This window comes from the organism of the source record quoted next, unplaced genomic scaffold, assembly GCF_019419815.1.
Source record: "Pyrus x bretschneideri cultivar Hongxiangsu unplaced genomic scaffold, Pyrus_bretschneideri_v1 Contig19, whole genome shotgun sequence".
NCBI classification, from domain to species: domain Eukaryota; kingdom Viridiplantae; phylum Streptophyta; class Magnoliopsida; order Rosales; family Rosaceae; genus Pyrus; species Pyrus x bretschneideri.
In genome coordinates this window covers 1,487,835-1,505,541 of record NW_025999490.1, presented here as the reverse complement: position 1 = coordinate 1,505,541, position 17,707 = coordinate 1,487,835, and the positions used below count along the sequence as shown (strand labels likewise).

At 36.2% G+C, this 17,707-nt stretch overlaps 2 protein-coding genes and 1 long non-coding RNA gene across 3 annotated transcripts; 1 reads left to right on the top strand and 2 right to left on the bottom strand.

The window, feature by feature from the left end:
- Positions 1 to 3,134: 3,134 nt before the first annotated feature.
- On the bottom strand, positions 3,135 to 3,686 carry LOC125476439 (protein PELPK1-like). Its single transcript, XM_048582614.1, has one exon. It carries the CDS (start codon positions 3,684 to 3,686, stop codon positions 3,135 to 3,137), a length of 552 nt encoding a protein of 183 aa, XP_048438571.1.
- Positions 3,687 to 6,196: 2,510 nt separating this feature from the next.
- On the bottom strand, positions 6,197 to 12,547 carry LOC103942749 (subtilisin-like protease SBT2.2). The gene is given in 11 exon segments (XM_009352956.3): positions 6,197 to 6,793; positions 7,033 to 7,314; positions 7,471 to 7,741; positions 7,825 to 7,958; positions 7,961 to 8,149; positions 8,569 to 8,851; positions 9,016 to 9,088; positions 9,755 to 9,850; positions 10,574 to 10,971; positions 11,171 to 11,330; positions 11,896 to 12,547. Coding segments are annotated over 11 exon segments (2,538 nt in total). The 5' UTR covers positions 12,117 to 12,547; the 3' UTR covers positions 6,197 to 6,362.
- A 2,583-nt stretch (positions 12,548 to 15,130) lies between these two features.
- Positions 15,131 to 15,736, top strand: LOC125476359. The gene is made up of 2 exons (XR_007257648.1): positions 15,131 to 15,374; positions 15,453 to 15,736. It is a non-coding gene; the product is annotated as an uncharacterized LOC125476359 (long non-coding RNA).
- The last annotated feature ends 1,971 nt before the right edge of the window (positions 15,737 to 17,707 follow it).

The window sequence follows — 17,707 nt, the reverse complement described above, 5'->3', positions numbered from 1 at the left end:
CTTATTCCTGTTGGATATAACCGACATGAATGGTGGGCAAAATTTGAAATATAACGGCTAGTTACTGTTGGATTCAAAAAAAAATTTGGGCCAAATTTTTTTTTTATGAAATTTAAAATTTTTTTTTTCCTATAAATACCTAAGCCATTTCTACACCATTTCTCACATAATTTTCACCATTCCATACTATCTCACTTCATTCTATTTCAATTCTTCACATTATATTTTCTTAATTTTTTTCAATTCTTCACCTTATAATTCTTCACATTACCTCTTCCTATAATTTTTCCTTCAATTTTTTCAGTAACATTAAATAACATTAAACAACATAAAAATTATACAACATAAAAAAAAAACATTTAACAACTAAAACTTAGCCGTTGGATTTGAATTTAACTTGTAGTTTTTATATAATAAACTATGTTTGGCTCTCGATTAAAAACGATTTTTTTTTGACATTACTAAAACAAGCCCTTTGGCCCTCAGTTGGAGATGGAGGCAAATATGGCCATGTACTATTCATTAAAATATTAATATCTTGGAGGGCTAGTGGGCTAAAACGAGCTTTCTGGCCAACCCTCGGTTAGGACATCTCCAACCGAAGGGTCGAAAGGGCCAGAGGGCCGAAAATAGCCCGAAAACCGTCTCCAACCAAGGGCTAGGCTAGAGGGCTCGTGGGCCCCACAAAATCTGAAAGGGCCAAAGGGCTGGCTAGAAAATCAGAGCAATCCTGTCGGATATAACCGAAAGGAGTATATTTAATTCCTATCGATTATATCTGACAGGATTGCTTAAAGAAAATTTTGAATTCAACAGCTAGCTGACGCCAATTACCGTTGGATTCAAATTTTTTATTTTTTTTTGGGGCCATTTTTTTTTTTAAATTCTTAAAAATTCCAATATTTTCCTATAAATACCTAAACCATTCATTTACCATTCCTCACAAAATTTTCACCTTTCCTACACCATTTAAATTGTAGTTTTTAAAAAATAAATTATGTTTGGCCTTATGGCCTTTTGGCCCTCGGTTGGAGACGGTTTTTTGTGACAGGGCTAAAACAAGTCCTATGACCCTCAGTTGGAGATGGAGGCAAATATGGCCATGTACTGTTTATTAAAATATTAATATCTTGGAGGACCAGAGGGCTAAAACGAACCCTCTTATTAGCCTTCGGTTGGACTGGCCTTAGAGCCCTTCAAACCTTCTGGCAAGTGAAATGGGAATTCATTGGGTTGCCTCAGTACCCCAACAATTACTTATGAGTCTTTGCACGTGATGAACAGATTGATATGATATGGCACACGTCAAACAATAAAATGTTAACAAATAAACCAGAAGCTACATGGCATGGTATGAGTACACAATATACTTTTACATGGAAACTCTTTTTGAAAGAATGATAAAACATACGGCGAGTCTTCACAGATCAGAGAGCAGCATTGAATGTTTATCAGTGATTCCTCGTAATTAATATTGAATTTGATTCAACAAATAACTGTAACATATATAAACGTCTAATGCAATGCTGTTGATAGTAAGATACATGATGGTTATTTACTTGAGCTTATCTCAACTTTTCTGAGCTTCTCTTAGATCTGGGCCTTATGCTCCTTTCTTCCTCCATTGCTTCTCTACATCGTCAGTCCTCCACTACCGACCTTAATTTGCTACTCGGCCCATTGCGTGTCTCCCATCGACAGCGTACTTTGGTGTTGGATGGTTGTTAAAATGCTTTTAGCACTATTTGATAGGATTATGAGAGCACTTTTTACGCAGGTGGCTTGCTCATCCTCATTTTTCGTTCATCCAACTTGTTCATGGGTTCTTCCTCTTGGTGGTCGTGATAGATCGGCGATTGTAGCGTAGCTCCTTTCGTGGAGGCAGCAGTCTTTAGGATCGAGGGTTTTTATTGTTGTGGGTTTTTGCTCTTTTTTGGGCATTTGTGTTGTTTTTCTCTTTGGGGTTTCTATTTCATGTAATAGTTTCTTTAATTAATGAAAATTTTTAATTTGACAAAAAAAAGGTTCTATAGTTCGTCAAGCTTAGTCGATTAAATCATGCGATAAGAGAGAGATTGACAAAAGAAAATACATATACAACCAGTTGCGAGACAAATTTCTAACTAATGACTTCATCTAATTAAGGAGATCCTAAATTTTTAATGAGGCACATCTTTACTTGTCCCCTAAGCATCTTTTTCTAATGAGGCACATCTTTGGCGCAGAAGTACCGTAATTGGCCTTCAAACTTCCACAAACGGTTGCAAGTGCCCCAAATTTGGTATTTACTCTCTTTGTCATGATATGATTGCACATTTGCACTTTGGTTTTTCGCTGTTTCTAAAGATTCAAAACTAAGTAGTTATAACTTTGGTTGTGGAATTGATTAGTCTGTTTGTACTTGTAGTGCTCTATGTAAGGTTTAGTAAGATTTCATTTCATGAAACTAATTAATTTGTACTCTCTAACCTTCTTAGGCTTGCAAAGCTCTTGTACAACTCAGTCAAAGACGTTTAGCTGTTTTAATTTTACTAAAAGGGATGATTTCTTGAGTGAGTCAAGCCTTAACACAATGGAAATGTTGCTTTTTTGTGACCAAATTAATGTCACAGGTTCAAATTGTGAAAACAACCTATTTGTAAAGCAAGAGTAAAACTACGTTCAATAAACGTTTCCTGACCCTCGCAAAGTGGGGAGACCGTTCTCCCGACCCTCGCAAAGCGGGAAGACATGTAAAAGGGGATGTAGCTCAGATGATATCTTGAGCAACAATTTATACGACTCCTTTTTAGCTATCCGTTTTTCAATTTTTTACACTCATTGAATGATGAGGGTAAAAATTGAGGCTTAATTAATAAATTAATTACTAGCCTAACTATTTAGTAGTAATTAATCTGAATGTTTTAAAAATTGCAATTAGAGCAATACAAATGTTGCAGGCTAAAGTTGGATAGGGAAAATACATTTCACTATAAATTTGAAATTCGCATTATGCAAAAAGTAGCATATACCGGCTAATTACCCCAACTCAACTACTTTAGTTGCAACAAAACATACACACATTAGTTGATAGAACTTGCAAAGTAACACAAAGCAATTACTAATTAACCAACATACACAAATTACTAATTAACTTAAGCAGGAGGAGGTGAAAAGAAGGGGATATTAGGAATATTGAAAGGAGGGAGTGGGAAATTGGGAATAGATGAGAATGGAGGGGCATTAGGAATCTGAAATGGGGGTGGAAATGGGAATTGTGGAATCGGAACACCAGGAATTTGGGATGGAAATGGGAATTGTGGAATTGGAACACCAGGAATTTGAGGTGGAAATGGGAATTGTGGAATTGGAATACCAGGAATTTGAGGTGGAAATGGGAATTGTGGAATTGGAAAGCCAGGAATTTGGTTTGGTGGGAACTGTGGAATTGGGAGTTGGGGTGCAAAGGGAATGTTTGGAAGTGGTGGCAAATTCTTCATCTCACCCAATTCATCAATCTTGGCCTTCGTCACCTTTCCTTCACTTTGATGATTCCCACTTCCTCCTAGGGTTCTTCCATTACTTTGCTCCTCCTCAGCCCGTTTAGGTATCTCTGCTGGCTGCTGGCGTGATTCAACAAGATTGGCTGCCATAACGATCAGACTCAGAAACATGCAACACTGAATCAATCCCATCTTGAAACTCATTGTTGGGGAAGGCGTGAGTGAAGAGATATAAAGAGCTCAAGTTCAAAGCTTTGGTATTTATAGAGAGAGACAGAGCTATATGCGCATGCATGGCTCTTGATGGTCGTGCCCTAGCAACCAGCTGAACCAATAACCATTAGAAAGAGGGGGCAAAAAGGGGCAGGATTTTTTCGGTAATCGGCAGCGGCCAGCAGAAGATTGAAAGGAGTGCCGTTTCTGCCTAATCTCATTCGAACACTTAAAGCCATTTATGGTACTTTGACTTATACGTAGGTAGGACACTGTGAATTACAAAGTACGTGCCAAGAAAAGAAAGGTTTTCATGCATGCGCAGCTGCATGTGTCGAGCACTCGAGACCATATTTGAGAAATGCCGTTAAAACTCCGATGTTGCTCAAGACTATCGAAGGATCAGATTTCCAGTGGTAAATTAATGGGCACACATTGCAAGAATACAATACATATCGATCGGAACTAGGACCTCTTTGTTAATTAATAAGGATTGTGTTGAATGTTGCAGATCTAATTCGTTTGAGATTTACACAAAGTTAATTCCGTTGAGAGCATCAAATCCACATTGGAAAATGAGGGAACATTGCACGTGCTTATAAGTAGTTGAGCTATTCTCCACATGTCTAATTGATTTTATAGTGAATCTCAACTTTCTTCTTGGCAATGGCAGATCTAGGATTATAACTTTGGGTGGTCCTAATTAAGGGACGTTAGGGGGCGCCTATGCACCTGGAGACAAAGGCCTAGGTGGACTAGACGGATTTAAGTAAACTTATTATATTGTACAAGTAAGTTCCTATTTAAATTACACCTACAAAATAATATATTTTTATTGAGAATTTGAGGTTTATTATTTTAATTATGTTTATTATTAAACATATAACATACAAAAATATCAACATTTTTGCTTTAGCACTTTAGTGAATGTAATGGTATGAGATGAAAGTGCAAACAACTATGAGTTCATAGCACTTTACGAATATACTTTTCAAGGTTGTATGAATTTATATGAAATTAAAAATAATAATAACAGTGTCAAACATATGGTATAAAAATATTAGTTGAGTAAGACACCATCCTTTTTGTAGGTACTATTGTTTGTTCAAAAAAAAATAGTACACAATTCCTTTGCTAATTAAAATGCTAGGGTGACACAACGTGATTGGACAACAATTAAAAACAAAAGAGTTTGTTATGTGAGAAATGGAGAGAAAAGTCTTTTTTCTTCATTGTAACCAAGGTTCAAGAACATCAGAGCCATGATGGTTTCTCTCTGTCACCAAATATCCAAATCGTTGAGTGGTCCTCGAAGGTTCTCATAGGCGCTTTTTTGGATGTTTAGGTGGTCCCCAAACCGCCTGGGTCCAAGAGTGGATCCGCCCATGCTTCTTGGTATCAGAATAGGTTGTCCTGCATGTGAAACTCAATGACCACATATGCTCATTGTCATCCATTTTGTGTTGTCCAAGTGTTAAGCTTGAAAATTTACCGCAAGTTAGGGTGTATGTTGAGAATATCAATCCCAATTCGAAAAAAGAAAGAACCTTACATGTGCTTATAAGTAATTGATTGCAGTGAAACCTCAACTTTCTTCAAATTCGTTTATGAATTAGGATTTATTGCAACTTTTTTATTCCAAACATATGATGCATCTATCAAGACAGAAAACATAAAAAGTCTCATATTAATAATTTGATATTGATTTCCGAATACTTGAACATCTAGGTACCAAATCACCTTAAAGAGGGTAAGTTTATCCATTTCGCAGGGCCGGTCCTAAGAATTTGAGAGCCCTAGGCAAACGTTCGAAGTGGGGCATTAGACTTCTTTGACCCTCAATCTTTTGTACATTGATGTGTAAAAACAACCACTAAATACATGAAAAAGTATATTTCTACATCAAATATTATTAAAATTTATATCAAAAGAAGAAAAATATACAAACATTAGTTAAATATTATAATTTTCGCGCTTTTAGCTTATGTACCAAATTAAGTTTACATAATCTAATTTCTCAACCAATTCTTTTTCAATTGACCATGTTTTTATTTTTTGATATTTTTATTGAATTTTAATTTTAAATACATATATATATGTATATATATATATATATTATATATATAATTTTGATGCTCCTCCAAAGTGGGGCCTTAGGCGGGCGCTACTTCGGTCGGCTACCCGAAGGCCGGCCTTGCCCTTTCGTGAATGAAAAAGAGACTATTAGAGGCTGGGGAGCAGTAGTGTCCAAGAAACCTCATCCGCAGAGTTCCAGAGAAGAATAAAGAGATAAAGATAAACCTTTGGAACATGCATGTTAAGTCAGCTTTTCGGCACACGCCGCAGCTGCCATCGCCAGTTACAGTTCATTTCTATCATCTTTCATAAAAAATACGACTTCCATTGGCTCTAATCAAATTTTCAATGATTAATCACAACCCAATCCAACTAAAACCTTTGTTATCAACTGATATGCTGCATATTAGAAAGAGAGAGAGAGAGAGATGGAGTAACACTTACGTAGAATTTTTCACTGTATCTGCACAAGAGATGTTACAAGACTTACATGACCTTTCATTTACAATATAATGAATGAATGGTTAACCACATCTTGCAAGCAAGAAACCAAAACCAACCAAATAAGATACAGCACACCACCGTAGATTTTTAACCGTTAGCAGTAGTATTATATGTGATTTTGATAATGACTGACAAAGGAATGTTGATAACATGGCCTAGATTTCCAAGTAGTCCGACACTCCCATAGCTAGCAGTCGTGCTGTTACCCGTAGCATTAACGAATACACTTAAGATCTGTGTCTCCCCACTGGCAATCGAAAAATTAAGTGGAGACACCCTTAATGAAACTCCGAAAGGAGCACTCCAGCCAACGGTATAAGTTTCATTTTCAGCAATGTTCCTCACTGTTCTCAGCACCGTCCTAGACTGGTTTAGTTTTGCTATTGTTATTGATGGCAAGTTCAGGTCACCTCCACTGATGGTAGAATTATAAGCCCAACAGCTCTCACCGGTGTAATTCAAGACCACAGGAGCCGATCCATTAATGCCACAAAGAAATGACATATAACTGTCATAACCTACAACAAGAAGATATGGATTTTGGTTTTCAGACAAAATATACTACATCAAACACAAACATAATCACTTGAGGAATGATACACCCGCTAGTCTTTGCTTTTATTAACATCATAGTTTCAATAAGATGATTGTTATTATGAGATATAGATTTTCATTTTCCAAAAAAACAGCAAAGTTCTAAGCATATGGATCAGGAAGGGAGTTAACGTTGTTTACGAGAAGAAACAGAGTAACTTACTGGCATCAAAAATCAATCCTGGATTCAGCGCTGCTGTGGCATTCACAAAACCACTGCCCATATCAAAGGGCGTTGCTGGAGACTGATTTTGATCTGGAAATGCATAAGCACGCTGAGCCATTATGGCCCCACCATTCTTGTCATATAGAGAAGCTGTTGTGGAAAGTGCAGATGCAATGGCTGAAGGACTGAAGTTGGGGAACTTCTGCCTAACTAGTGCAGCAAGCCCAGCAATATGAGGAGCAGCCATGCTTGTCCCAGACATAATTGCGAAGTTCTCGCCTGAAGGATCAATACAACGGTAGTTACATAATAATGTTGAAGTAAAAACTGTCATCTATCAATCAAAATACTTTTGAGTAGTTTTTTTTTTTTTTTTTTTTCTCAGTAAACAAAGTAGTTATAGTTTGAATTATATTACTATGTCAAAGTTCTCACCTTGAAATTCAATCGAGTCTTGCCCAACAGAACTCCAAGCAGCCCATATAGAATTTCCAGGAGCTACCAAGTTGGGTTTCATTATGTCTGCATCATCAAGAAAATTGTCTTCCGGATCTGGACCTCTAGCAGAATAATACATGATCCTTGGCGCAGAACTACTGTAGTTTGCTTCCAAACCTCCACAAATGGCTGCAAGTGCCCCGAATTTGGTAATTCTCTTTGTCACAATATCTCTCTCCAAGGAAAGATTGTAGTATTTCATTAGAACCTGCCAAATATATCATAGAGTCCTCGTTAAAATATGAGAGAGAGAGATTTTGAATCTGGAACCGTATTCAGAAATTTGCACACCTTGGAATCTTCTGGGGACGGAATTATGATGCCAGGTATTTTCATTGGAGTTGGGTTAAGCTGAAAACCGATTACAAAAGCATCCATGGTGAACACAACACCAACTGCACTTAGGTTTTTGGCTGTTTCTAAGATTTATTGATGGTGAAGATTCCTAGCACAAATCGAATTGAGTAGCTACAGATCAAGAGGTTTCCCCGGATCAAATCCTGATTAAAGTTGCTCGGGTCTTGGCATTCACCCACATACATATCATCTGACACTGTTGTGCCATTGTTCAAAGCATGTGTGGCAGAGATCATTGTGTACATTGTATCTGTTCCCGCTGTAACAGAAACATAAGTAATCAGAAATAAGTATGTAAAATGTATCACCAATGGAAAAAGGAACTCAAGGTTGGGCAATGTAGAAACCGTGTGAACATAGATAACTTTAAATTTTAAAATCCCTCTTTATCACAAATGAGTGTAGATCTCTTTTCACAATTCTCTAGTGAAGGTTACTGGACTACCATACTGGATATCAAAGTAGCAGTCCATATAAGATCAATTGTGGATTTGGGTAGCTTATAAACTATAGTGCTCCTTGTTTCACTAAAAATTGGTGATACAGTTTGTAACTGCATAACTTCAAAGTTAATATTTAACCTAAAGCGTAAAGAATCAAGACAGGAATAGTTGTTAAGATTATCCTGTGTGACAAAATTAAAGCGAAGGAGCAATAAAATTTAGGAGAAAAATTTACATGCAAGTCCAACTCCAGTAATGGTGACATTGTTGCCAAGCATTATAGAATTGCTGTAGTTTCTGTCATGAGAGGCAGAGCCAACAGTGAATATCCATGGACTAAAGGAAGACATGCTCTTTGGTGATGGTCCGGTATTTCCTGCTGCTTGGACAACAAATATACCAGCCTTTACAGCTGATAGTAATGCCATGTCTATCGGATTGAAAAATGTTGCAACTCCGGGAGGACGCCGGTTGGGAGTGATTGATAAGCTTATTATGTCAACCCCATCCTGAGCAGCCTGGAATGCATAAATACATTATAATTATAGATGCTAAAATGGCAAAGAATCTATATAGAACAAGAAATATAGATAACTGATTTCTTATAAGTTTGAAACCCCAATGGAGACTTATCAGCATAAAATAGTTTCACTTCCTAGAAATAGACTAAATTGGCATGTACCTGATCTATGGCAGCAACAACATCAGCCGCAAAGCCTCCAAAACCTTTGTACAATGCCTTGTAAACAGCGATGCTGGAATGGATAGACATGTAGTTACAACATAAGAACATAAAACATTCCCAATTGTTTATGCACTGGAAAGAAATGAATTCTCTTGGGCATCAAATATTGATTTCTTAGGTTCTTTTTTTATAAAGATTTCTTAAGTTCTCAATGAGGAAAGAACAAGATGTAGGATGTTTGTTACTGCAAAGCGCACAAATTAATAGACAGAGTTTCGTTTTAGTTGTAAATTATAAAAAGTTGTTTCCGAGTCTCAGTGGAAGAGGTCCGCTGAAGATAAAAGATGACGTTTTAGAGGAGAATAGGAAATCTGAGTACCATGTCAGGAAGGAGTCTACTGAGAATCTGCCTTATATCTCGGCTGAAATGAGCTGTATGAAATCTATTGAGAAATAGTGAATCTTCTATCCCCAAGAAATCCCAAACAACAAATTGTAGTATGGAATTAGCTGTTTAATGTCCCTCTTAAATTCCTATCATTAGCTGGTGTAACATCACAGTGAAGTTTGTATACGGTTCAAGAATGTACTTGGTGATTAAAAGATTCTCAGATCTAGGTTAATTTTGTTTGTCACAAGTTCAACGAAAATTGCCGTTCAATAGAACTCCTTTTTATAACAGTAGTTTAAGCACGATATCAATAGACAAAGTGATACTAGGATCTAGAGTTGTTACTGTGCATGAGGAGCCATCCCACTTGCATTTCCAAAACTATGACCAGCTACAACCACTGGAATTCCATGGTTTCCTGCAGCAATGGAAGCGGTGTGCCTGTAAATTAAAATGAGATCCTTCAACTGCCTTTTAAAATGGATGTTAAGAACAAGAAAGCAGACATAACTACATCATCTTTTCATAGAATTTAAAAAGATACTTTATTGTGCTTTAAATATCATTGAAAGAGCTAAATAGGATTTTCTCAGAATGCAATTTGAGAGGTCATACGACCATGTCATGTTTACATCAAGTAGATGGGTTAGTAGTCTTTTAAAAAATTTCTTTAATGTCGAAATAAATTGCGTAATTTAGGTGCATGTGTGAACTATGATTAATTAAGAACTAAAATATATTTCATTGCAATGAAAACACAGAAAGCTATTACAGTTGCACACACACATATAACCTCCAAAATGAATATCGGTGCAAAGCATGCAGGACCTCAAATAACATAAAGAAAAATAAAAGAGAAAAATATACAAGGGAAGAGTTTAAAAAAAAAAAGTTATCGTATGGCTTAGTGCCCTAACATAGATTATAGATGGTCATAGATGGGTAAACAGAAAACAGACATTTGAAACTATGAGATGGGCTCGGGGTTAAGTGAATCTCATATAAGACAAGACTACAAATTTTCCAATGTAGCATTTTTTTTTTCCCTATGTCTTTGACTCTTTATATGAAAGCACTAATGTAACAAACTTCAATTTGAGAGAAAATAACACAGATGCAAAAGAAACAATAGAGCAGTTTCTCTGGGGCAAGTTAGAAACTCACGTGCCATGACCATCACCGTCAAATGGAGAAGCATAGTCCTGAGATGAATTGAAAACACCTCTGGTTATAGCGGATGATGCAAAATGGCGGGCTGCAATAAGCTTCCTATTGCAGGACCCAGATGGGAAATCCGGAGTAACCTCACAGATGCCACAGAAATGGGCCGGAACTGGATATGGACGTTCAGATGCATGGTCATCAAAACTAATGTGAGTTGGATCAATGCCAGTATCGATAAACCCAATAACAACCCCTTCTCCAGCTGATTCATATCCTCCTCCTTGAGCCCATGCTCCTTGTGGTAAACCCAAGAACTGAGGGGTATGGGTGGTTGCAGTTCTAACAGAAAAGTCCAAAACCACATTTGCTACTTCTCTCCTCCTTGAAAGCTTATCAACCTCCAAAATTCAGAAATGCCACCACATTAGGTACTTGATCAAATAAATAATTTCAAGAGGACACAAGATGCAACAATACAGGACACACAATGTTCCAATTTACTCAAATGTATTTGACAATCAAAATTAACAAATATAATTATCTAAACATATTTCGCATCCTTGTATGGATTTTTATATAAAAATGAAGAATCCATACCTGATCTTGGGTAACAAACACAGCAAATCCGTTTATCAAGTAGTGGTAGCTGTATAGCTTCAGATATTTCTCCCCTCTCAACACCCTCCTCAATAATGAATCATGAGCTCGAGCGATATAAGAGCTATACCTACCATCCCTTCTCGAAATATTTCTAAACCTAAAAGGAAGACATTAAAATCATCATCAATCATGCTCAAGGTCCTACCAATACAAGCTACCAGAAAATATCAACTAATGTAAGATAAAACGGAACAATCAGGGATAAGTTTGGAGGGGAAAGAAAAAGAAAGCACAAAACATCATAGGAATGTGGGATACTCATTAAGAATGAATAAATAACTTTTTTGACATGGTGAACAACTTAATTACTGCCCCATACAGGAAAATTTACTCAATTCTTTAGCAAGATAAAGGGGGAAATGGACAACATTGTATGTGCAAGTTCCACACCTTTATAGGAAACAATTCGTACAGATGATATATGGAAAAAGGAACAACAACATAGGACCCCATGAGCAAAAAACATCCAAGCAAATTGGTTTCTCCACATTTGATTTGAGCATTCATCTTGATTTCAAAGGTGCATAATTAGCCATCAGAAAACAAAAATTCACAACTTTAAGCAGTACTAAATCACAATTGAAAAGCCAATTCAAGGTGAAATAGCAAACTAGTTTTAGAGAGTAAGAAAATCTTGGTAAATGAAGGGTCAAAATGGTTACCTTGGTTTGTGAATGTTCAACCTCTCAGAAGCACCGCCAGGTCTAACACCATTTTTGCTGCTCCTTCTCAACTCTGCATCATAGTGAACGGCCGGAGCTTCTCTGAGAGTAACGATATACACAGCCGCGAAGTTATCAGAATCCTCGTCTTGACAAAAAGAAGTCATAAGCATCCCCAGAAAAAGCACCCCCATCAAAAGCACCCCATGGAAGCTTCCCATTTTAGACCTAAAGCAGCAACAAGAGCATAATCCTAGAAGAAAAAAAGCACTTCCCCAGATGACCAAAATCGGCTTTTGGGCAAGTGCTTAGCAACCCATGTCCTCTATTTCTCAAAGCAAGCTTATTTCATGGAGCATTTGCAGAATGTGGAAAGAAGCAGAGCTGCAGAGGGAAGAAGAAGCAGAAAACCAGAGACCCTTTTTCTGCAATGTGACAATTGGTGTGAAGGGTAGAGATAAGAAGTGATCTGGCCGAGAAAGCTGACTGCTTTTCGCTGAAAAAGGTTCTTTTTTGGTACACTTTGGCTTCTCTGTGTGTGTGCAAGAAATTAGAGAGTACACAGAAGACGAGAGAAGAGACGGACACAGAGAGAGAGAGAGAGAGAGAGAGAGAGGGAGAGTAATGAATAGCTGGAGGCTGGAGCACCGAGAATCTGTGTACACTTTCTTGGATTCTGTGCATTTGGCCGTTTGTTTATGCAAAGGGGAAAAAAAAGCTACGGTCTTTGAATCTTTGGACTCCGAGAAATATGAACGTTTTGTTTTGTTTGTTCTGTATGGTTACTTTGTACATAATTTCTTCTTGTATCATTTTTTAACCGAGTCACATTCTAACAGTTTAGCATTGTTGATACTATTCTTTATTACTTTTCACATGTGTTTTTTTTGTTATTCAATTAAAACTGTTCACACGTCAGATTTAAAATTTATCACACGTAAGAAATGTATAAGAATGTGAAATCAAAGTCGTACATTGATGAATTAAGAAACATTACATGTGCTTATAATGATTTTGATTGCTCATTCTTTTTCCGATTAATTTAGACTGAAATTTTAACTTTTTTCAATACAATATAAATTTTTTGTTTGTTTTGGAAAAGAAATTAATTAAAGCACAAAGTGGCTAGGACAACCATTGCTAACATAATCCACAAGCAATAGATGTCTTGCACGATAGTGATTAACAAACAACCAAATACAATCAAAATTTTGTGTACGTCTGAAACTAGCAAGAACATCAGCTGCAAAATTAGCTTTTCTAAAAACAAGTATGAGTAATGAGTTGTGATCGTCCAAGGAACTCAATTCCTTCCAAGCACACAATCAACCATTCCACCAAAGGGAAATGTGAGTCAAGCTCCACATTTTCTGGCTATCTGCTTGGGAAAGTAATTACAGTAGTTCATTGCCTTGTAAACAAGAAGGGAATGGTGTTGGTTTGATGTTCGTTCAAGTCAACGAGAGATTTTTCACTATGTCAGAAACACAAATCGATACACTAAATGTCATAATGCAAGTGGTTAGATATTTGAAAAGAAAAATAAAATTTAACCATTTATATTATAACACTTAATTTACGAATTAGTGTTCTCAGCATACTAAAATTGTCTCCAGATCAACATTCTTTCTTGTCTTGGTCCCCTTGTTTTCTTTTGGAGATTGCCAAGTTTCACAAACGTTCTAATTTTTTAAGGTCACCCATGGTATCCTCTGCAGAAGAAATAGAGAGAGAGAGAGAGAGAGAGAGAAGAAAGAAGGTTTTGTTGGCCCTTTTGGGTGTTCTGTTTGTCTCGTGGGTGGGGGTCTTGTGAGACGGTGGTGTATTGAGTACACCATTGATGAGTGCGCATGTGAATACCACAAAAAGGGCGAATTTCGGTGCACCTTCTATTGTCTGGAATCAGATGACTTAGATATTTTGGGTACATTATTGAAAGTGATGTCATAGTTTAATAACACAAATAAAATGTGTTACATTGTATGAGTGTAACAGTGAGGGTATACTAAATCGACAATGAAGTATTTGTAGTCAGTTCTATTTTTCATTGAAAATTTAGTGGATTTTATTTATGAGTTTCTCTCGTTTTCAATTTTATTATAAAATTTGTAACCAGTTCAATTTTTGAATCTTTTACATATATATTTATAATCCAAATCCCATATGGTAGCCATACTATAGTATGACGATGCAATGCATCCATTGTGCACTTTAGGAAGTATGATTTAATTAATAGTCGTTGGGAGCTAAAAGGAACCTGATTCTTACAATCATTTGGTCACTCTTTTTTGGGTCCAAATTGATGGCCTCCTCCATGTGGCAATATCAAAGGGAAAAGCAAAAAAAACAAAAGAAGAAAGAAATTGTCTACCGTTGCAGTTGGTCTTTGACTGATTCGTGTCGTGAAACTTACACATAACATTGTTTTAGTATAGCAAAATATCATGATAATATGTGAACTCATTTCATATAAGTCTTTCTTCTAAAAAAGGCTAAGCTAACTTTATTTTTTCATCTTGAGCTTTTGGTTTAGTCCGTTGGACTGATCTTGGACTCTCATTATTCATTTTCCCAAAGCCCAACAATACCAAATGGGCTGAGGTCCCACGTATATGTCAATGGTTTAGCCTGAGAGGAAATGGTCTCTCCTCAGACCAATAAGTCGCCATTCTGTTTATCGTTAATCTTCATACGTTATCATTTCGTTCATCAGAAGACAGTAGGCATATGTCACTAGTTTCTTTCGGTAAACAACCTTTTTGTTTTTTGATAAGAAACCAAAACTTCACAGTTAAAAATCGTTCATGAGACGTAAGGGACTGGTAAATAATTAACTGATATTACTGAAACAGTTGTCTTTCCTAGTGATATTTCGCTTCTGCCCTTCTGAAGGTATGGAGAAGACCATCACTTGGGCTGGCAGGTGCCTAATGGGGGTGACTTCCCACTAGTCACCAACGAAAGCCATAATGTTCTTGATATCATATATACGTCTCCACTCCTAACCCTCGCTAGGCCTTACAACACGATCTTTTCTTGTTTTAATGCATGCTTCGACGCTTGTAGATATGTTTGTTAGAGTATAGGGATATGGAGGGTGTGGATCATGACATATGTCATTAGCCAAACAGATAAGGCAGTTAGGATTGTTGCTAGTGTAAGATTTGAATAAGGCAGTTAGGTGAATATCCATCTATATAGCAACTATATCTTTGCAATCAGAGAATCTATCGAGAAAATCATTCTCTTTCTCTCTCAAAGTTTTCTCTGTTTCCTTCTTCTTCTACAATTTCTCTGTTCTCTTTTCTACATAATGCTTAACAAAGTTTGCATGTCTTTGTGAACTTCAATTGCAGGTGAAGTATCGAACAGCCTTGATGAAGTTGATGGGGTCATAGACCACAGAATCATTTCCAAGTTCACGTTAAGTTTCAAAGATCCTATACCCACCCTTCAAAAAATCGTTCTTATGGCTTTCCGTGAGTTTCATTTCTGAGAATGTTGATTACGTAACATAAACAACGAATACATGTTATCTTACTTGTGATGAACTATAGATGCACGACAGTAATTGCTTCCGAAAGTGTACCGTCTGTTGTTGATAATCGGCCAAAGAATGCTGTGAAGGAGCCTTAACAGCTAGAGCCTGCATCACAAACTTACATCGTGGTTCGGTTTTGCTTCTGCAATTAAGCCTGCATCGTATACAAACCACACCATTTTAGTGTAACGTGGCGTTGCATATTGCTTCGTACGCATATCACTTGTATCCATTCTACGTACATATATTGTGCTTGTATATGTTGAAATTTAATAATAATATAATAATATTAAATTTATTAATTGAATGGAAATTAGAAGTGGAGCCTTTTGGTAGAAAGATATGTCTACTTAAATGAAGTGTTGCAACTTTTGATTCTTCATGAAGAATCACATGTTTTCTAAAGAGGTATCATAAATTCTATAAATAAGGAAGCCCCCTATAAATATTAAAATAACTTTCATTCTTTATACAATTATACATAGAGTGCATTAAATATTAGAGTCTCATAGAGTCCATATGAGAGAGTTTTCAACATAATTGTGGTTCATGGAATCTTGTGATTTGAAGTGCTACTATTACAAGGACGTGATCCTTGTATATTAGGAGACATGCGCTGATCAACCATAAGCACTGTGCTACCATTATGTCATGTTCATTTAACATTGATTACTTATATACATGTATTATTATGATATATAATTGCATGAAGTATTTCTTGATTTTATATGTGATTTAATATAGTAAGTGGACTCTAATTTTTTTCCAACAGTATCTACGTAATGCAATACAAGGGTAAACCTGAGTTGGACCAACCTTACCAACCCGAATTTTGGACAACACATACACAACCGGGCTTTGCTCTCCTGCACATGAAAGGAAAAAAAAAAAAAAAAAAAAAAAAAAAAAAAAAAGGTCTCTGAGATTTAACTAAATCTCAACCGTTCACTCAGTAGGAAAATGTGTGCAGTCGAGACTAAGACCTGGTTTGGTACTGAGGTGATTCTGAAAAAAGCTGGTATCGAAAAAAGCTGGGAGCTGTTTTTTTGTTTGGTAAACATTCAGCTTCAGCTTTTTTTCACAGTTTTGGGTGAAAAAAAGCCAAAAGCAAGAAGCTGCAAAACCCAGCTTTGAAAAATCGGCTTTTTTTCACATATGTTTTACATAAAAGTTTACCAAACACTATAATACTGTTTTTTTTTTCAAAAACACTTTTACAAAAAAGTTTACCAAACACTCTGCTGCTTTATTTTACAGCCGCTTATTCTCACAGCACAGCAGAATCAGCTTTTTTTCAAAGCACAGCAATACCAAACCAGCCCTAACTGACTTAGTAAGGTCGGTCAAACTTTATCGACTTCTTCTCCTTGGGTCGACATATGTAAGCTTCATACAGTGATACAATTTCCAGGGCTTTGCCAGCTTTCTCTCTTCTACTTTCTATCATTTCGTTCTATCATTATGTATGAAATTATCTATTTTCTAATCATTTCTTACGAATTATATTTACTAAAAAATAAAATAAAAAATCAACCATATCGAAAATTGTTCCTAACTTCAATGCAATCAACTATTGTAAAATACATAGATTAATCCAATTTTAACACAATATATAGCAAAATAATTTTTAGTTTTACTGATTTTTTGCTACCTTTGTTTATGTCTCGTTTAATAAAGTAACTCTGGTCACATGTGTGGTAATATGGTTAATCACAATACGTGGTTAATATTGTTTGATGTGCAGAGGGCACGCCAACGTTGACAACTGCGCACAATGTTGTCTAGTCTCCACTGGTGAGCCCAAGGTCCTTCAAACCAGACAATCATTCGGCTTTCTTTTTATATTTCTGGTTTTTTATGTCATTTTATTTATTATGCATTTCAAGTTTAAAATTACTGTTTTAATTGTTAGATTTGATTTTTACAATTATTACTTATTAGATGCTTATTTTGTTTATTCTAACGTATAGTAATGTTATATATTGTAGCACTTTTAATTTTGGATGTCTAAATAGTTTTATTATTTATATAAAAAATGGCATTCAAATGCATGAATGTGGCAGTCCAAGACGTCTACGACGGTCTTACACACCCAGCGCAGGAGGAATAGACAAAACGTAAAATAAGATAGGTGCCAAACTTTGACTAAACAAATTGTCAAGCTCGCTGAATCTGAATCTGGTTTTGGAAATTACTTGGAATATTATGCAGCGCAGAATTCCACATGATGTAAGCTAAACTTTTAATTTTCTTCATACAAATAATATATAT